Here is a 21,591-nt window from a genome sequence, read left to right on the forward strand (position 1 = left end):
CGGTCTCTAACACATGTAAACCGACTCTAGCTGTTAAAGCCAGGTCAGATTCAACCCTTAATTCCTGCCAAGTGGAGCAAAATCGCCTTTTTGATTATTCAGAGCAAGCCAGGCAATTATAGGTCCAGCTTTGTTTTCTGACCTTGCGTTGGGTTGAACAAGAGGTGTCTTGTCACCTATGACAGTTTCCAGACTGGATACCCTTGATGCTAGAGGCTCCTTCTCCCCAGGCGACTTTCCCTGAACAGCCCCCTCTTTTCTGGAGGCTTTTGGGTAGGCCATTAAGTACTTGTGCTGGATAAGAAATTATCAATACTGTTCTTTCACTAGCTATAGGATTTCACAACCTCGCATTAGTGGGCCTTACGGAGAGCTTTTTCCTCTGCTGAAAACCTGGTCTTATTTGCACGCTCTAGTTTTTGTAGATTTGCCTGGTTTCTCGGCAATCCTATCAAGGTGAACAAAACAACTGCAGTTACTTTGAACGAACCATGCGCATTCTGTTTATCCGTTGTTTTATTTTACTTTATTTTATTTTGTTTTATTTTATTTCATTTTGTTTTTGAGAGAGAAAGAGAGAGAGAGAGCTCAGGTAAGGGAGAGGAAGAGAGAGAGAGAGAGAGAGAGAGAGAGAGAGAGAGAGAGAGAGAATCCCAAGCAGGCTCCAAGCTTAGTGCAGAGCCCAACTAGGGGCTCAGTCTCACGACCCTGAGATCATGACCTGAGCTGAGATCAAGAGCCAGAGGTTCAACTGACTGGGCCACGCAGGCGCCCCTCTGCTCATCAATTTTAAGTGCAGCATGACCACAACGTTAATATGGCCTTACCTGTATTTTAGCGCTGACTTTGGCAAAAGAAGATCTCCATTAAGAAAAAAATGTAAGCAACAGCAACTAAACGGTCTCTCCTTTCAAGGCCTTGGTGTAGGCGGTCCCTGCTTTACAACAACCAATTTTGCACGCAAAGGTTTTATTTTTTTTTTAATTTTTTTTTCAATGTTTTTTATTTATTTTTGGGACAGAGAGAGACAGAGCATGAATGGGGGAGGGGCAGAGAGAGAGGGAGACACAGAATCGGAAACAGGCTCCAGGCTCTGAGCCATCAGCCCAGAGCCCGACGCGGGGCTCGAACCCACGGACCGCGAGATTGTGACCTGGCTGAAGTCGGACGCTTAACCGACTGTGCCACCCAGGCACCCCATGCACGCAAAGGTTTTAAACATACGATTGCAATCGTGCAATATGCACACACTGATAGCCCAGCCCTTTGTTTTAACTTAATATTGTCTCCCCAGCATGTCCACATTACGATGCTGTAAACATGGTTTTATCATCTCTGCCGTATCATATCAAATGGGTACACTACGTTTATTTAACCATATTCCCCTCTATTACACAACCAAGTTGTTTACAAATTTTCATTTTTTATACATCTTGTGAATCACTTTTTCTGCTTGTAGCGTGCTCGAGGTGACCAACTGTACCGGCTTGCCAAGGACTCTCCCAGATCCGGCACCGAATGTCTTACATCACAGAAAACCCCCTCAATGGCAGGCAAACTGGGACAGCTGGTCCCCCATGGAGAGCCCCCTCTGCGAGCCGTAAAGAAAATGGGAGCTAGAATGCAGAACACAGTATCGGAAGGGGAAAACTCCACAGGACAAGTTGGGGATTCAAGGCGGCCCCATGCAAGGAGGCAGGGGGCAAGGACATCTGACATGAAGCCGGGCAAAACACGGTGGGAGGGGAGCCACCACATGCAGGCGTTTCGGAACAGAGAGGCAAAAATCCAGTGAGCTCCAGTCTGCGCAGGAGCTAGTGATCTACTGGTCCCAGTATCAGACTGTCTCTGAAGTCCTCCCATCTACTATTCCTCACTTGCCTCCTGACCTGGCCCTGTGGGAGCTCTGACCGCCTGATGCAGGCCGCCCCTCCCCCACCCCTCCTACCCCCCCCCCTTCCCCCCCCTTCCCAGCTCCTGGCCTCCTGCCCTTGCCCTGCACCACCCCCTCCTACGTCAGAGCCCCACGCGCCCTCTGCAGGATAACCTGAAAGCATGAGCCAGTTAATGCCTGGGGTGGGAAACTTTGATCTCAGGGAGGCGGGAGCCAGCGGATAAATTCTTCCCCTTTCCACCCTCACTGCTCTCTGTCCCTCGTCCTCCACCTGATTCTCGGGGGCAGGGTGCACAGGGACGTGAAGGGTGTAATGGTGAGGCCGCCTGCTTCCTTCTCCCCTTCTTCACCCTCCTTGCCCCCACCCCTGTTTCCTGGCTGTGCTAAGGCATGAAATAGCACATATACAAACCCTCGTCTCAGGCTCTGCTCTCTGGGGAACCCAGGTGAAGACGGCACCTCACCGAAGAACCAAAAGACAAGGAAAGAGGGCAAATCGAAAAGGACAGTGATGACAGACTACAGCATCCTGTTTCTGGAAGACCTGCGGAGTTACCCAGTCGCAGGACTTCAAGAACCTAGTGCCCTCAAAGATTCTGCACAGTATCTGCTACCTCTGCTTCCCAAATAGGAAGATGATATGATCTTGAAAGACAAAAGCAATGCCTGAAATTCTATATCCGAGAACGCAGAAAAGCATAATAAAAACTGTGGATTAAAAAGCAATATTGGGAATGCACTACTGGACTTGATTGAATTATTACATTTTATATTAGACTTCTGAGATGGAATCTGAGGGACATCTTCCATGTGACATGTACAGGAAAGACCCACTTGTGCCGCAACGGTCTGCATCTGGGGCACAGCATCCCCAGTGACCGCTGAAATCACCTGTCTCTGTCCTTCAGCAGTGCTGTCTCCGATCCCTGCAGGTAGACAGCCCCGGGGACATCTCTGGCCAGCTGTCACAGGGGATAAAGACACAGGTGGTACCCATACACTTGAGATGTATTCAGTCTCCAAGGTGCAAATCTACACATAGATTTACATGATGTTCCATGGTGCACTGAAAGCTAACAAAAAGGCTGAATGAGCATTTAGGAATGACAAGTTCCCAACACCTTCCCGGGAAAATTTCTTATATACACTCACACGTGGACCTGACATTTCAAACTCCCAAGTTTTAAAACACTGGTAGTCAAGATGGTTGTTTTGTTTAAAATGTGCACTGAAAGCTAACAAAAAGGCTGAATGAGCATTTAGGAATGACAAGTTCCCAACACCTTCCCGGGAAAATTTCTTATATACACTCACACGTGGACCTGACATTTCAAACTCCCAAGTTTTAAAACACTGGTAGTCAAGATGGTTGTTTTGTTTAAAATATGCAGTTTTAGGGGCGCCTGGGTGGTGCAGTCGGTTAAGCGTCCGACTTCAGCCAGGTCGCTGTCCGTGGGTTCGAGCCCCGCGTCGGGCTCTGGGCTGATGGCTCAGAGCCTGGAGCCTGTTTCCGATTCTGTGTCTCCCTCTCTCTCTGCCCCTCCCCCATGCATGCTCTGTCTCTCTCTGTCCCAAAAATAAATAAACGTTGAAAAAAAAAATTAAAAAATATATATATATACAGTTTTAGGTCTGGAAGGGATCCTGGGGAATATTTATCCTGCGTTTTTTCAAATATTATTTTAGAAGAACTCTAGCTCCCCTCTTAGAAAACAGAACAATCTTAACACCAAAATAAAACTGACAAAAGTAAAATTACGTTGCTGAAAGGGACGGGCGTTGCAAAGCCAAGGATTGGCAAGAACACAGTTTGCAAGAACCCTAGTGAGGCCCTGTCGATATTCCTAGGTTACAGGCTGATCCATTTAACAGACCAGGGGCTGGGTGATTTCTAAGGCATCTTACAAGGCCCTTGAGTATCTTTGGAAGAAAAACCCATTTCTTTCTTTTTACCCCCTTGTCCCTTTTGAGCCTCAATGGAAGAAGGCTGGGTGAATTATAATGTATTCCAGTCATTGGTTATACAAGACCCCTCCCTTATTTTTTTATCGATTCTATTTTATCGCTATTCCTATTTCCGTCCCGTCCCCACAAAGGAATTATGCTGATGTGTTAAGGTGTCTCTTTTTGCCCGTCTTCTTATAGAATCCATATTCTTTTGGGTCCACATATGTTTAGTGTTATGTAAATGGTATTGTATCCTATGCCTCACTCTGCTTCTTACTTTTTATTCTGCCCGAGGCTTTATGGACCATCCATCAGGCCCTACGAACATCTAAGCCACAATTTCTGACAACCGCGCGGGGCGTACGCACCGCATCTGACATTCCCTCTCTCCCAGACTGCCTCCAACTCTCTGTCACCCAGGTAATGCTGCAGAGAACACACCCACCTCCTGATGGATGGGTTTGAGGGCTTCCTTTGGGACTTAATGCGCAGGAGCGGAGCTGCCGGGTCACAGTACGGGGACAGCTCACGGGCATCCGCGGTTCCAGACCGTGACGGAAAACAGCTGCACGTGCCCTCCGGCAGGCCTCCTGCCACCTACCAACGCTTGGCACTGCTGGGCTTGTCGTTTCTAACCAGCCTAATGAGCGTGAAGCGCTACCTTGGCTCCATTTTCATTCCTCTGATTACGAATGGGTCTGCGTTGCTTCTTATGCTTGATGGCCTTTTGGGTCTACTTCCAGGAAAGCTGTCTCCATCCTTTGTTGCTGATCCTACCAGGCCTGTTACCTTTGTCTTACTGATTCACGGAAGCCCCGTTCAGATTCTGGAGACATCGGTTAACTTCTTGTTGGTTCAGACATCAAAAAATATCTTTTCCCGGCACCTGAGTGGCTCAGTGGGTTGAGTGTCTGACTCTTGAGTTGGAGTCTGGTCATGATCCCAGGGTCTCTGATCCCTGCGGGTAGACAGCTCCGGGGACATCTCAGGCCAGCTGTCACAGGGGACGAAGACACGGGTGATATCCGTACACTTGAGACGTATTCAGTCTCTAAAGTGCAAATCTTTGCATAGGCGTCGGGCTCCGTGCTGGGCAGGGGGCCTGCCTGGGATTCTCTCTCTTTCTCCCTCTGTCCCTCTCCCTCGCTCATCCTTGCTCTCTCTTTCTCAAATTAAAGAAAAAAAAAAAATCTTTCCTAGTGATCCAGACATGGGACAAGTTACTTAATCTCTCTGTACCTTACTTTCCTTCCCTACAAAAGAGCACCTGCCTCCCAGGGTGCGTGAGGATTAAACGAGTTGACTGTTTACTACGTTTTCCGGCAATTTAGTAAGGAAAAAAGTCTCCAAGCAGTAATGTGCATTAATAACTGTAAGGTTATAGTTACACGTAGTATATTACAGCACGGCTTTGTGTCCCTATCAGGGATTAAGCTACTTTCATGGATTAAATTTTCATGCCTATTCAAAGTCAGGGGACTGGACTGCTTAATATAGAGAGCAATTTAGCCAAATTCACTCAACCTGAATCCCGATATTCCTGATTACTGCCCCCCCCCCCCATCACTGCTCTGTGCTCATTTCACAGACCGCAGGGGGGCTGGGGAGGTACCCTTCTGGTCTTTTCTCTCTGAGGCCACTTTCTCATGACAGGACAAGCAAACTGTGATATCATTTAGACTTTGAAAACGGCCCCCAAACATGAGGCAAATGTGTCTTATTGACCCGACCAGAAAGTTGGCATGAGCCACAGCGGTGCGTCCCAACACAGCACCTCTGGGGAAGCTTTGCCGTCCTGATTTACTGAAGGATTTCAGGGGGTTGTGCATGAAAACACGCGACGGAGAGGGCTTCGTGGTATAGTGATGCCTTAGTCCTTTTCTTTCCAAAATCCTTCATCAACGAGCAGCCAGCGCAGGAGGGAGCGGGCAGAGCCATGTGTGTGGCTCCGAGTGATCACGGACAGTGAGCCACCCCCCCCCCCCCAGAGCCACAGGAGGCCCAGGGAAGTGGACAGATGCCAGGCTGCCACCCCAACTGGCCAGAGAAGAAGCACATTCTACTCGGGGGGGTCGCAGGGCCTCAGCGTGTGCCTCTGGCCGTCCTCTTTCCCTCCCCAGGGGCTCTCCTGGCAGCAGCCTGCTCTCTGGGGACACAGAATGCATCAGTTCCAACCAACACACAGCTCACACCGTCACTTGTCTCCCACAGTGCCACCACCGCGAGTAAAACAGCCATAACTTCAATCAGGAGAGCTCTCTTTTACGTGAAACTTGAGAAAAACATCTTTACCTGCTGCCGGGCTTTCCGCCCGCACCCTGCAGCGCCCCGAGATTTCCCCAGTTTCAGGGAAGTCCAAGGCCCTAGCCGGGCAGTGCTCTGCTCTGCCTGCGGTCAGAACACAGCGTGGGGCCTGAGCCAGTCTGGGCTCCTCACCCCCAGACCAGACCAGGCGCACCCAGGCCTGGGAGGCCACCTTTAGTGACAAGCGCGAGACGAAGGGAATCAGTGGAGCTCTCTGACGGGGGGAGGTCACAGCTGGAGAAAGGAGCCTTGGGAAGTTTTGTCAAAGCTCGTGGCTCTGACCTCGTATCCTGGATCTTTCCTCAGTCTTTATTACTAAGCCGCAGCTCCACGAGCTCCAGACGGTGGACCCCTGCCATGTCCCTCACTGCTGGAATCTTGGTGGTCTGCCAGACAAAAGCTTTCCTCGGACCCAGGGTTTGCCATTTCCTCTAATCCCCAGACCCAGGCTGCCTCTCTGTGTAGACTTCCTGAATATCTATAGTCAACAACTACCACCAGAGCCAGGCACTCAGCACTTCCCAGGGGCCAGCGCTCCGTGCCGGCCTCTCAGTGGCTAGTTTTCCCATTTGTAAGAATCTGAGCCTGGGGGGGTGTTCGGGGGGCTCAATCCGTTAAGCGTCTGACTTCAGCTCGGGTCATGATCTCGCAGTCTATGGGTTCAAGCCCCGTGTCGGGCTCTGTGCTGATGGCTCAGAGCCTGGAGCCTGCTTCGGATTCTGTGTCTCCCTCTCTCTCTGCCCCTCCCCAACTCGCTCTCGCTCTCTCTCTCTCTCTCTCTCTCTCTCAAAAATAAACATTAAAAAAAAAAAAAAGAATCCAAGCCCAGACACATGTCAAACTGAGCAACTTGCCATCTTCACACAACCAGTGAGCCTATATCCTTAGCCACGTATTCAACTTTACAGACAGGCCACACCGCACCGGTTCAGGTCTGAAATCTGATCATTTCTTCACAGCATTTTGCAACCATAAATGGCCATTATCTAATCATCTATATGGTTTGGTAACACACCTGACCTGCTTTCATTTAAAGTCGTCCACCCTGGAGGGGGTGCCGTCGTAATCCTACAGGGGCGCGGGGGTGACAGAGGAGAGGAGGCCCCCAGAGAAATCTGTCACACCAATTCCCAAGTTGCCCAGACACGGCGACACGGAGAATTTGCTGCGGGGCGGGATCCTGGAGTAATCTCCCATCCATGACAGAAACCCTGAAATTCCTTTTTCTCTTTGACTTTTTAAAAAGTTGGTGCCACATTCGTTTTAATGAGCTTCCCCCTAATTTTCGCCTCAACCCTCGATATTTAATACGTTCAATTATCCCCGTGGCTTCCATGCGCGTGTCGGCTGCCAACCACGCGCTTGAGAACAGTGCACGGGAACAGGTGTCTCCCGAGTGTCATGGTTAGAACAGCATCCGCATTGAGCGTACAGCCCGTGAGCGCCATGCCCCCCCCTCCCCACCCCCCCCCCCCCGCATAAATGTGCCACCTCTTCAGAATCAGAGGCCCTGGCGCCTCTCCCTTCTGCTTACGTCTCCGAGGCCTCAGCTGGTGGCGTCCCTTCCCCGGGGATGGAGACACACACGCTGTCTTTCATCCTGTGCCGTGGGCCGCACGGCACTTCCAGTTGGACGAAGCCCCTGAAATCGGAGCCACCCTGTGCGTACGTGGGACTTAAGCCACAACTGAAAAAGGCGTCTGAGACGTGAGCCGTGAGCCGCTGTCGAGCAGGGAGGATGGACAGCGTGTAGGAGAGGAGCCCGGGAGGGGGTCCAGGCTGCCCTGGGGAAGCGCTGTCTTCCCTGGGGGGGGGGGGGGGGGAGGGGCAGTCCCCTCAGCCTCCTTGGCTCACGAGGACACAGGCGGTGACCCCAGAAACCCGACAACGCTACCGGCAAAAACTTTCAAAGACGTCGGACTTCGCTGGGACCCAACAGTGTCACGGGCCCCGGTGCCTTAGAGTCAGGGCTGGTTTTTCTGTGTCGCTTCCTTCTTCTGTGGCCAGCGGGACCCGCCAAGGCCCTGGATTCGTCTAACTTCACCTAACCACGGCCCTTACTTGGGTCTCTCGTGCTGGACACCACGGTGCCGGTGGCGTTTCACAGAACACCGCCACTTTCCAAAGCCGCCCCCGTGTGACACCGGCAGTAATGAAGTCAACTTTCGTTCCAGACCAAAGAAACTTGCATCCCATATTCTGATATGCTAATGTAGGTCTTGTAGGTGAAACGCCTATTTCTGCGTTACGAAGTCAAGAGAAATTAAACAATTCTGACTGATGATACAAAAGAAACTCTCTCACCGTGAGCTCTGCTTTGCCATCACCTGCACCTGTGAGGAAGTGCGCGTCTAACTTCCCAGGTGTTTTGAAGCCTGTCAAAGTGGGTCTCTGAACTCTATTCTAAGGAACCAGAAAACATGGTCTCCCACACTCACCTTTGGGTTTTATTACAAATCAGCGCAGCGTAAGTTAACAAACCCCATAAAAGAAATGTTATATGCCCCTTCAACGGACGCAACCTTGTCAGGATTGCTTAAAATACTTAAATGTTTTGGCACAGACGTTCAATGTTAAGTTTCATGGTTGAATGTTAATGATCAGATCACTGAGGCCAAAGGGTGTGAGTACGGACAGGCTTGTGAAGCTCTTGTTCATTTTCCCATGTTACTGTCTCAACTCCCGGCCCCAGCCATCGCCGTTCAAATGGAAAGCCAGAGACCCACCTGTCACTTGGTCATCTCCCCTGCTCCTGCCCCAAAGCAGGAGTCACCTGCCTCCCAAGACCAGATCAGACAGCATCATAATAACCTTTGTTTCTGAAGTCTAGGCTTGCACTACCCCCTGCCTCCCCCTGGGAGTTTTTGTTGTGTGCGTGGCCCGTGACATGTCCCTTTCAGATTCTCCACGAGGCCCTGGGGTCTAGAATCAATGTTGAAGAAGGCAGGACGGGCACCTTCTGCAGGGTGCAGGGACACCCATCGACCACATTCCCCTGTGCTCCTGTGGACATCACTCACGGCACACAGCATGCCCACCCGAAAGAAAGGCGCCCTGGGGAGGAATCCATCCTGATTTCCAGAAACTAACACCTGTAGGCTTTAAGTTAGCTTCATCCCAAGACACTGGAATGTGACGACGCTGAGCTCAGGGTCAGGGATTAAATACATCAGGAGCCTGATAACGGATTTGGTTGTGGAAGGATAGACACGGAGGAACCTTGGAAATCCACTGGCAATTAATTGACAGAGGTCCACAGATGTGGCCCACTGCCCCCAGTGGCTCACAGAAACCTGTGACGGGGTTCTGCATCTTGGACCAGGTTCTCCTTCTACCATGCCGTCTGCTTCTCTGATTCATCAGAGACCATGGTCTAAGCTTTTAGAAACTATTCAACAACAATCACTATGCTCATTCCCTGACTTTCATTTTTAATTTTCCCGAACACAGCTTTTGAGGTGAAATTACTGAATCAATCTTACACTTTGAATGATGTGCTGCCCCAGGGCCCACACTGTCGGCAGAATTTAACTTTAAAGAATTTGTTAAAATCACATCCGTTATTCACCTTCTTATTAGGCCCTAAACCGCATCCCTCACTGTTTTTCTCTATTACTACTCAACAGCCAGCCCCAAAGTTGCTTTGCTTTATTGCAAGCATGGAATGGTTAGGGGCATCGGGGGGGCTCAGTCAGTTAAGCGTCCAACTTCAGCTCAGGTCATGATCTCATGGTTCGTGAGTTCGAGCCCCACGTCAGGCTCTGTGCTGACAGTTTAGAGCCTGGAGCCTGCTTCGGATTCTGTGTCTCCCTCTCCCTCTGCCCCTCCCCTGCTCGTGCACTGTCTCTGTCTCTGTCTCTCTCAAAAATAAATAAACATTAAAAAATTAAAAAAAAAAACAAGCATGGAACAGTTAGAACCCAGCAATCCTTGAAAAGCCACGTCACTGATCTCTCACCCGGACACAATGGCATTAACCATTATTTATCATTCTAAAAAGCGATACCAGGAACTTTAGAGAACTTTCCTCATAGAACAGAAATAAACTTTCTTTCTTGGCTGTGGTTCAGGAAAGGGAAAGATGAGGAAGAGTGTTAGAAAGGTTTTATTTGGTTCTGAAATATTATTTGGTGTCTGCCCTCTCCACAGCTTTGGGGGGCTCAGCCCTGGGTCTCTGAACCGTTGAGAGCCAGGCCCCCGTAAGCCCCTCGCTGAGCCAGGCCCTGCGCCCGTGTGCAGCTGCTTCTGGAGCGTGGCTAGGTCGAAGACGCACATGTGCCAAAAAGTGTGCCAGGACGGCTGAACAAATAGCCTTTTCTGCCCAGCGGACGTCAGCACATAACAATTATGGCCCCGAAGAGCCAGAAGTTCTGTTCCCTGGTTCCTTTCCTGTTCCAGGTCACATCCCCTGAATTAGGATTCTGAGGATGGCAAAACCCTTGTGCAGACAGGGGACAGGGGTGTGGTCTGTCACCCCTCGGCCTCGGCGTGGGGATGGGGGCAGTTTCTGCAGGGCCGTGGCCACCTGAGGACTCGTCAGACCTCATGGGGTGAGGAGGAGGCCCGTACGGTGCCATCAGTAGGACAACAAGTACCCAGGAATAAAACCACTGACATCTGTGTAAGACCTTCACTAAAAACAAGACGCTGCGGAGAGAAACTGAATAATGCCTATGAAAGTGCAACAACACAGCCGTTCAAATTATACCAAATACATCACGTTCAATATATTGGAATTGTTGAAGTGTCCATTTTCCCTAAATTAAAACATAAAATTAAAGTAAAAGAGAAAGAACAAGGGCAGCCTGTTTGGGGACAAGAGCTGACGTTAATCTACGAAGGTCAATTTCAGGGTTGGCTTGACCAAAATTGTAACAGGGGTCAAATTTGTCACTCAACCCTTTTCTCATTGACTCACTAATTTAGCCACAAAAATTACCACACTGAGATACCACCTCACACCTGTCAGAATGGCTAAAATGAACAACTCAGACAACAAGAGATGTTGGCGAGGGTATGGAGAAAGGGGAACCCTCTTGCACTGCTGGTGGGAATGCAAACTGGTGCAGCCGCTCTGGAAAACAGTATGGAGGTCCCTCAAAAAATTAAAAATAGAACTACCCTGTGACCCAGCAATTGCACTACTAGGTATTTATCCAAAGGATGTGAAAGTGCTGATTCGAAGGGGCACGTGCACCCCAACGTTTACAGCAACACTATCAACAATAGCCAAAGTATGGAAAGAGCCCAAATGTCCATCGATGGATGAATGGATAAAGATGTGTGTGTGTGTGTGCGTGTGTGTGTGTACACACACACACACATACATACATACATACATATACATAAAATGGAACACTACTTGGTGATCAAAGAGAATGAAATCTTGCCATTTGCAACAACGTGGATGGAACTAGAGTATATCACGCTAAGCAAATAAGTCAGGCAGAGAAAGACAAATGTCATATGATTTCACTCACATGTGGAATTTAAGAAACATAACAGATGAACAGAAGCGAAGGGAAGGAAAAATAAGATAATAACAGAGAGGGAGGCAAACCATAAGAGGCTCTTAGATACAGAGAACAAATTGAGGGTGGCTGGAGGGGAGGGGGGGGGATGGGCTAAATGGGGGATGGGTATTAAGGAGGGCACTTGTGATGAGCACTGGGTGTTGAATGTATGTGATGAATCACTGGATTCTACTCCTGAAACCAAGACTACACTGTAGGTTAACTAACTTGAATTTAAACAAGTAAATTAAAAAAAAAATTACACACCATGTAATTTCATCACATATATTTACTGAACATGTTCTCAGCCCTCAAGAAACCTGTAGTCTGACAAAGGAGGCAATGATGAGCACAGTTAGCATACAGTGAGGGTGCTGAGGCAGAGGAAGGAATCCAGATACCCCCCAGGGTAGTGGCAGGTGTGTGTGTGGGTGGGGAGTGGAGGGCAGGTGGAAATTATGGAAGGTACTTCTGGAATAGGTAACTCCAAGCTGCATAAAAAATGGAACAGCCTTATGGAAAAAGAAGAAAGGTATTTTGAGAAAAGGAAACAGCACATTCCAGGGCAGCTGGGCGGCTGGAGCACTGGGTGCTAGAGTGGCCAGGGGCCTGTAGAGCTCTAGATGCCCACAGGCAGGGACAGGGTGGCCTTGTGCAAAGACCAAGGGGAGGACTGTCTTGAAGGAACAAGCTTCCCTACCATTTAATCAGGGATGTGCAACCTACAGAAAATATGCTCAAATGGTGTGTTAGTCAGGGTAGGCTCACATTAAGAGAGGCAACAAACAGCCCCTCCAATATCAGTGGTTTAATACAAGAAAGTTTATTTCTCATTAATTTCACACTCCCATGTAGACTTCCTCCCCACAGGCTTTCAGGGATGGATCTCCTTCCATCTAAGGACTCCACCATGTTTTAGGGCGTCAGCATTCTCTGCTGGAAGGTGAGGGAAGCAAGGAAGAGACGGGGATTACCCGGAGAAAGGTTATTCGGGCTCCGGGCCTGGCAGAGTCACATATCACTTCTCCCATCTTCACTGACCAGAACTCTGTCCCATGACCTACTAGCTGCAAAGGAAGCTGGGAAATACAATCTCGTGTGTGTCCAGGAGGAAAGTACAGGGTACTGTCTGCCCTAAGGGCAAATTAATGTCTGAGAGATTTTTTTCTTTATATTTAAAGCCAAGTTTATTAGTGATGTATTATGCTAGACCAGGAGTCAGCAAACTACAGCTGCAGGGTCAAATCTGGCACACCACTAATTCTCTCTCTCCCTCCTCCTCCTACTGGTAGGTAATAACACCTACGCATCATCATGGTAGGTGTTATTACGCCCATTCTAGAGCTGAGGACACCAAGGCTGAGGCAGATTCTATGACTTGCCCTCAAAGTTGAAATACAGAGGAGCTGGCATTTAGGCCCAGATCTATCAAATCCCAAAGATACATCAGAAAGTGTAAATATCAGTGCCATATCTGTTGGATATCCCATTCGGTTGTGCCCCTGCCTCTCCCCAGAGCTCTATTCAGGTTTGCCAAAATTCGCAGGGAGTGTGGTCCAGCTGTGGGCACCCCAGCCCAGTCAGTTATGGGATTTTGCTGTCAGTTGCCCATCTCTGGAGAGCCCCAAGCTTCTGCAGATCAACAGCGGCTTTTCACCAGATACAATCTGGGACTCGTGCCTCCAGGGAAAGGGATGATGCTTTTGTCCCAAGGTCTCAGAGTGTCTGGAGGAATGGCACTTGCTTCAACCACACATAAGGCTGTTCCTCTCATGATATTCTCGGCATGCTCCTCATAAAGAAACACTCAGCATGTCTCCATGGACCACCTCCATGGGAAAAATGAAGATTCCCCAACCCCACCTCAGTCCTTTGATTCCAAATCTCTGAACAGAAAGGCAGTGTTCTGGAAGGTAGGTCTGAAATAATATCTAGACCATACATGTAGGTATGGAAATGGAAAATATGAGATAATGTTAAGATTCACGAAGGGCAGCAAAAGAAGGTCCAACTTATGTCTAATTAGAATCCCAAAAGGAAAAAACAGAGCACGGAAAAGGTAACACTGAAGAGATAATGGCTGAGAGTTACCCAGGACTTATTAAAAAGAACCAAAATTCACAGTTAAAGGAAATACAACAATTGGTTCATTTAATGAATATTTACTGAGTGCCTATTATATGCCAGATGCCTTTCAGAGGCAACGTACACCAATCTGGTTAAACAAAGAAGTACCCACTTAGATACAACCTGAGAGAAAAAGGATGGTTAGATGGTCAGCAGATTTCTCCAAAGCAAAATGAAAGCCTTAAGACAGAAGTAACAACTTCAGAGCACTGAGGAAAAATAATTGGCAACACAGAACTATTTTCCTACCAAAACCATCTTTCAAGAATAATGGTGAACAATGGCTGGCTTGGTCAGTGGAGCGTGTGACTCTTGATCTCAGGGATGTGGGTTTGAGCCCCATGTGGGGTGCAGAGATTACTTAAAAATAAAATCTTCTCGGGGCACCCGGGTGGCTCAGTTGGTTGAGTGTCTGACTCTTGATTTCAGCTCAGGTCATGGATCCCAGGGTCATGGGATTGGGCTCTGTGCTGATAGCAGATTCTCTCTCTCCCTCTCCCCTCCCCTGCTTGTGTGCTCTCTCTCTCTCTCTCTGTCTCTCTCAAAAATATAAATAAATAAATAAATAAATAAATAAATAAATAAATAGATTCTTAACTTGTTGCGGCGAAGTTTGCAGTATTAAATTTAGGCTCTGTGAAGTAAACATAGTAAAATGTCAAGGGTAACCACTGAAAGAATTGAAATAAAAAATCTAAATTCCAAACAAACGAAGGAACAAAATAGAGTAAGAAAAACAAATTGAAAAATCATCTTTTAAAGGAAGGAAAAAAGCACAGAAAGAACAAGACAAAGAAAATAGTGTAGTATAACAAGCTCAAATATACCAATTAATACAATGAACATAAAGAGACTAAGGATAGCAGTTAAAAACTAAATAAAGTTATATGCATTTTATAAAAGATACATATAAATATCAGAACATGGGAAGCTTGAAAGTCAGAATAACACAAAATACAGCAGGCAAATATTAACTAAAAGAAAACTGGAGTAGCTACATCAGTTTCAAACAAAAAGACCTTAAAACAATATACAGCATGGATTTTAGATAGGGTCCCTACACCTATAAAAGGTTCAATTCAGTATGTAGGTTAAAAGCAAATTCTAAATTTGTAGACACAGACATCTAATAAGACTGCCCCATGTATGTGACTTTTTAAGTCTGCTGGAAAAATAGGGAGGAACTGACAAACCCACAAACATAATGACAAATTTCAATACCTGTGAGTTAATTTTGACAGACCAAGCAAATGGAAAGTTTAACAGCGTAAGTGACAAGCTTCAAATATGGGGCATCTATAAACCCTGCACCCAACAGCTAAAGACTGTACATCGTTGTTTTTTTTTTAATATTTATTTTTGAGAGAGAGAGAGAGACAGACAGAGCACAAGGGAGGGGGGCAGGGGCCGAGAGAGAGGGAGACACAGAATCTGAAGCAGGCTCCAGGAGCCATGCTGTCAGCGCAGACATGGGACTCGAACCCACAAACTGCAAGATCATGACCTGAGCTGAAGTCTGACGCTCAACCTACTGAGCCACCCATGTGTCCCAAGACTGTACATTTTTGTGGAGCACGCAGGGAACATTTATGAAAATCGACCTCTTAAAGGCCAAAAAGCAAGTTTCGATAAAGTCTAAAGAGGCCGTGTCACACAGACCTTGTTCTCCGACCGTTCCAAAGTTAAACAATTAAACAACAATTAAAAGTCAACAATTAAAAGATAAAAGCATCAGCACACAGTTGAAAGTTTAAAACAAGCCTCTAAATAAATCATGGGCCAAAGAGAAAACAATAATGGAAATTACAAATACTGAGAATGAAATATTAAAATTAGCTTTTCAAAACTTGTCGGATACAGTCAAAAAAATACATAGAAGGACATCTATAGCTTTAAATATTTATACTAGAAAAGAAGAAAGGCTGAAAATAACTGAGCTATGGATTGAATGTAAATCAGAAGAAGCGTACCAAAAGTAAATCCAAGAAACAAGAACAAATAATAAAGAGGAGAAATTAATGAAATGAAAATGAACAGCCACATATTTGGGTCTTCAAAGTAGTAATAAAACAGATGTCCTCCTGGTGCGGTTGATATAGCCAAAAAAAAAAAAAAAAAAAAAAGGAGGTCCAAATCATATTAGAAATAAAAACAGTACAAAAGCAAGATCTTTCTCAAGTACCCAGAGCAAATCAGAGACTGAGCACAGACTAAAACGTGGGCCTGGATAGATTTTCTCCAGTTTCCACAGCAGCGCAATTCCATGCTTGACAACAGAGAGGCCAGGATGCTGGCGGCACTGATGTCTGTGGGTTGACCTTATGTCGTGGGACAGACATTCAAGAGGCAAAGCAGAGACATGTGAAGCCCCACAGATCAAAGCAGCCATCACTCTCTCCAGCTACTTCCCTCAAATGGACTTTACTTTTATTGTGGGAAAAAAAAAAGATCTGGAAAGGAAAAATAAGCATGATCAGACTATTTTTAAAAGGTGCTCTGAAGCCCAGTTCCTAGTGAGACCCTAGAGGGAACTTCTCTTTCTTTTTCTTTCTTTCTTTCTTTCTTTCTTTCTTTCTTTCTTCCTTCCTTCCTTCCTTCCTTCCTTCCTTCCTTCCTTCCTTTCTTCCTTTCTTCCTTTCTTTCTTTTTCCCATTTATGGTATACAAGGAAGCATTTAAAAGTCCTAACATCCATTTCAAAGACTCACTCCCTAGGCAATGAATTGAAATATTGGGGTGGGGGGAGGGGGCTCGGACTTCTCTGCATTATATCATGCTTAATTCTGGCCAGTGTCTGACAAGCAGACAAGGCCAAGGTTCAGACTTAGAAAGTCTGCGCTGAGAAAGCTACATGCAGGTGGAAAATCTACTGCCTCGCCTTGAGCAAGAGAAGTAACTGAGGGAGCTGGATTTAAATGGCCCTGCACTTGGCCTTGGCTTCTGACTTCACTCCCCGGAGCCGTTCTGCTTCGAAAGATGGAAAGACAGTGGGTGAGGTGCCAATGTCCGTTCTGCAATGTCCACATCAAGAGGAGACAGCCATTCTCATCCGCCGGTCTGGCTGTATGGCTGACCCCGTTCCTGCCACCGGGCAATGAAATACAATGGCAGGTTGGCCCGAGGAATGAAGTCAACACGAAGAGGCCCCCGGGATTTCCTGCAGCTTCTAAAGTGTGAGTGGTTGGCGGGGAGGAGGAGAAAGGGGAAGCCTTTCCAAGAACCAAGTCCAAGTTGCCTGGACTTTCCCGAGACTTCAAATGCCGTATGGAGGACAGGAGGACGATTTACATTCATGACCCTTAGATCTGATCCCAACTGGGCTACTTAAAAGGTCTGGGACTCTGGCAGGTCCTTCCACCTCAGGTACCTCTTCTACAAAGCCGGGACAGCAATGTCTCCTCACAGGGGTGCAAAGATGAAATAGAATAGCCAGATAGAGACATCCGGGAGTCTGGTCTGCCCTTCTCCCTTCTAAACTCTTGCAGTTCACCCTCTTTCCACGATTAATACGTTAGACTCGGAGCCTATAAAAACACATTGGATACACCGTGTTAACCAAACACAGAAGGATAGTTCCTTGAATGCTGACAGAATATGAAAGCACAAAAACTAAACAGATCCTATTCAAAACCCAAGGCAGCAAAATATCAGCCAGGCAGAACTTTGAAAGCGAATGAGTCACTCTGAATGGCGGAACTTCCTAAATGGAAGGGGGGGAGGTGGGGGTTCCTCTTAAGAATCAATACATTAAAAGCAAACAAGCCAGAAGAAGCAAACAGTTTGGGACTTAAAAAGAAAACAAAACAAAACTCTCCAACAGGCTTCAGAGACTTGGCGGTGGCCTTAAGGAGTGCCTGCTATCATTCAACTTTTCCTTGAAGATTTTTATCATTGTTCTAAGCGCACGGAGCGGCAATCCAGCGATACCACTGATGGACGGCATCTGTAGGACGTCATCCAACCTCTAATTTTACAGATGAGAAAGCTAAGCCCAGGGAGGTTAAGTGATTCACTCGAGCCACACAGCTCGCTGCAGACAGTGCCACACGGGGTCTCTTGCCCTTCCACCTGCCACGCGCTACCTTTGGGGAGCCACTGACCTTCATAAAACTACCTGTCCCTCCTTACAATAAGCCCAGATCGCTTGAAACAACTCCAGAACCCCAAAATGTTTCTAAAGCATTGGGGCACCAACTCACAGATTTTTACGTCTCCTTTCTCCGATGTCTAGGGATCATGTCTGCTCACAGAAACCCCGCCTGAGTGCGTGTGCCTTTAGCTTTAGAGGCTCATCTGATTCTTCATTTGAGGCTTATATGTCTTCACAAATCAGGTGTCCTCTCTCCAAATGGTATCTTCCGATTTGCCTGGGAAGTAGGCACTGAGCAGCCAGGTGAAGGGCTATTCCCGGAGCCACCTAACCGGTGCGGCTCTAAGCAAGTACTAGTGACAATGCCCCGTCCTACAGAAGTCCACCCCTGCCCATTTCAACTATGAGATCCTTAACCACAAGGCCACCATAGTTTATAAAGCAGTCATCAGCATCACCCACAGGTTAGGTAGAAATTAAAGTACCCCAAACACACGCACACACACTGCCTGGCTGGGCTGCCAGGAGTTCTACAGCACATAGTATGGCACCACACACGCTTGGCACTCTACAGAATATGCGTGAACTGGGGGCACCTGGGTGGCTCAGTCGGATAAGTGTGGGACTCTTGATTTCGGCTCAAGGTTCGGGAGTTCAAGCCCCGCATATGGCTCCCAGTGCAGAGCCTGCTTGGGAGTCTCTCTCCCTCCCTCTTTCTCTGCCCCTCCCCCGCTCACTTGCTCACTCTCTTTCTCTCAAAATAGAGAAATAGATTTGTGGGGCCCCTGGGTGGCTCAGTTGGTTAAGCGTCCGACTTCAGCTCAGGTCAATCTCACGGTTCGTGAGTTCCAGCCCCGCATCCGGCTCTGGGCTGACAGCTCAGAACCTGGAGCCTGCTTCAGAGCCTGTGTCTCCCTCTCTCTCTGCCCCTCCCCTGCTCACACGCTCTCTCTTTGTCTCAAAAATAAATAAATGTTAAAATTAAAAAAAGAAAAAGAAATAAACTGTAAAAAAAGAATATGCATGAACTCAAAGATCTATCACCCCAACACCAGTGACACCAGACCAAAGAATACCATCAACAGTGACACACTGCTAGAGCTGAATCTAGTGTTTTCTCCATTATTCATGCAGGTGCTTTAAAATGTTTATGACAATAAAGACAAAAGTTTTTCTTTCCTAATTTGCCTGAGCACATTCAATCGTTTTTTTCAGACATTAAATTGACCTAGGATTGCAGACGAAGTTCAATGAAACTGCTAGTTCCTGCCACCCAGCCCCCATAGAGGCAGCCCCCCGCAGATAAAGACGGCCAAACTGCCTTCCCAGCCCGGGGTAGGAACGGCCGTGCAGCCAGGGCTGAGGGGCCACGCAACCCCCAATGCACTGCATGCCCAAACACACCTAGGGAAATGGGGGGACTGCCGCCACCTGGCCCAAGCAGCCACTCCCAGGAAGGTGGGAGGGGGTCTGCTTCGTAAGGCTTGAAGCCTCTTCTGCTGCCCTCCCGTAATTTATTAGCAGGGGGAAAAAAGAAAGAAAGAAAGAATTAAAACTCTTTTTTTTTTTTTAACGTTTATTCATTTTTGAGAGAGCATGAGTGGGGTAAACGGCAGAGAGGGAGGGAGACACAGTCCGAAGCAGGCTCCGGGCTCCAGGCTCCAAGCTGCAGCACAGACCCTGATGCCGGACTGGAACCCGCGGACTGGGAGATCACGACTCGAGCTGAAGTCATACCCTTAACCAACCGAGCCGTTCTCCAGGCGCCCCCAAACTCCCAATTCAAAACCTCAGCTCTCCCAACTTCGCTCCGATGTTGCTCTTTGCCCCCAAAGCGGTTTTACCAAAACCGCGACCCGGCAGAGCCTTGACCTTCGTGCCCTCGCGCTTCACGTAATCGTTCGGGCAACCAGGCACCGTCTCGCCCTTCCCTGACCCCCCCCCCCCCGAAGACCACAAAGCACTCGGGCCCTGCCCCCAGCGAGCCGCCCACCCCGCGGGGCTGCGCTTCCCCGCCGCGAGCCGACCCAACATCGCCCCCCGCGGCGCAAACCCCTCGGGGGGCGACGACGCGCAGCGCGCTGGCCGCTCGGATTCCCCAGGAGGGGCGTGCGGAGCGTCTCCCAACTCAGCATCCGTCCCAGCTTGCGTTCCCTCCCGAAACCCAAGCATCCCCCCACCCCACCCCCAGTCCACTCCCCCCGCAGAGGGACACACACGAGAGGCATTTCCCCGGGCACTCGGGACGCAGCGCTTCCGAGCGCGGGATGAACCCGGACGGTTCCCCCCCACCCCCCGAGGCAACCAACAGGTGCCGGCGCCCCCGCGGCCCTTCCCCGCGGCGTCCCGTCCCGCCGGGGGTTTCTCCCCCGCCCCCCCGCCACCCCCCCACCCCGAGCGAGCCCCGACGCCCGTACCTCGCTGACGATGGTGGAGTGGGCCTGGACGTACCGCCAGCCGCCCCGGCAGGGCACGAGCGGCGCCGAGCGGTTGGGGAAGGCGGCGAGCGGGTCGGCGCAGCTGAGCGCGCCCGCCGCCGCGCTGCCGTTGGCCGCCTCCAGGAGGTAGCGCCGGCAGCCGGCGTCGCCGCCGCGCTCGGGGGGCGCCGTGCGGTTCCACTCCTCCTCCGGGCTCCAGCCGCAGCGCTCGGCCAGCGCGGCGGCGCTCGGCCCGCGGCACCAGTAGCGCTCGGGCCGGCTGCCCAGGAAGACCACGCCGACGAAGAGGAAGGCGAAGGTGACGCCCGTCAGGCACAGCAGCAGGAACACGCGCCGCTGGAAGCGCCCGAACTCGCCGGCCCGCTGCAGCGCCTCGTCGAACGAGGGCATGGTGCGCGACCCCGCGGGCGCGTCCTGCCGCCCGCCGCCCGGCCTCCGAGTGAGCGCGCGCCCCGCCGCCGGCCGCCGCCTCACCCCGCCCCGCGCTCCCCGCCTCACGCCCCCGGGCGCCGTGCCCGCCGCCCCCGCCTCCCGCCCGCCCGCCCGGGCCGCGCTCCCCGGGGACGCGCCGGGGGCCCGGCCCGGGACCGCGAGTGGCGGCCGCGGCCGCCTCCGGCCTGGCGCGGGGCTCCGCTCGGTCCCCGCCGGCAGCCTGCTCTGCGGTCGGCCCCGGGGTCGCGCTCCAGAAGGAAGTTGCAGGGTCACCCTCCGGTCTCGGTCGCGGCCCCTCGGAGGCCCCCGAGGGCGGCGTCGGAGGTGGGGGGGGGGAGGGTGGCGGCGGGGCGGGGACGGACGCCGCGCGCTCCGGGTCCCGCGCCTGTGCCCCGGGAGACGCCCTCGGGCCCTCCAAGCCCTCGGCGCTCAGGGGCCGCCCCGCGCGACCCGCCGCCGAGCCGGCTCCAGGCGGGATTCGAGTTCGGCGACATCTCGGAGATGGTCCAACTTTTTCAAAAAGGCAGCTGGGCGGTCTACGGAGTCCAAGCGCCTCGTTCGCGTTCCGCAAGTTCAAAGTGGGAGAAGACCTCGGGCTGCATCTGGGGCTCCTTAAGCCCGGGCCTTTGCGACCTATTCTCTTGGCCCGAAAGCGCCCGGAGAGGGTGTTGGTTGCTTTGAGCGTTGTTTTTACCTTCTTGACTCGCGCCCGGAGGTCCGCAGGACTGTGTCCGCACTGGCCCCTGGCGTCCTGGGCCCTGGGCTGCCGTGTCCCGTGCCTCCTGGGTCTTCCCGCGCGGGGTCGCAGCCTGGGGCGGTGCTGACCACGCCGCACCGGTCCACACTG

General features: G+C 50.1%; 1 protein-coding gene and 1 long non-coding RNA gene across 3 annotated transcripts in view; both read right to left on the reverse strand.

The window, feature by feature from the left end:
• SLC22A3 (solute carrier family 22 member 3) overlaps window positions 1-20,774 on the reverse strand; it is a 94,330-nt gene extending 73,556 nt beyond the window's left edge. Inside the window, exon 1 of one of the 2 annotated variants that reach the window (XR_008298220.1) lies at window positions 20,292-20,774. Coding sequence is in view for 1 of the 2 variants with exons in the window: in XM_027056505.2 (XP_026912306.1) it covers window positions 20,292-20,702 (411 nt within the window). In the remaining variant the exon portion in view is untranslated. The remainder of the gene's footprint in view (window positions 1-20,291) is intronic. The other variant, XM_027056505.2, reaches the window with a different exon arrangement.
• Window positions 15,155-19,824, reverse strand: LOC128315455 (uncharacterized). The gene is made up of 2 exons (XR_008298221.1): window positions 17,984-19,824; window positions 15,155-17,308 (listed from the first exon to the last, which is right to left on the reverse strand). It is a non-coding gene; the product is annotated as an uncharacterized LOC128315455 (long non-coding RNA).
• Window positions 20,775-21,591: the final 817 nt, after the last annotated feature.

Source organism: Acinonyx jubatus, chromosome B2, assembly GCF_027475565.1.
Source record: "Acinonyx jubatus isolate Ajub_Pintada_27869175 chromosome B2, VMU_Ajub_asm_v1.0, whole genome shotgun sequence".
In the NCBI taxonomy this organism is placed as follows: Eukaryota; Metazoa; Chordata; class Mammalia; order Carnivora; family Felidae; genus Acinonyx; species Acinonyx jubatus.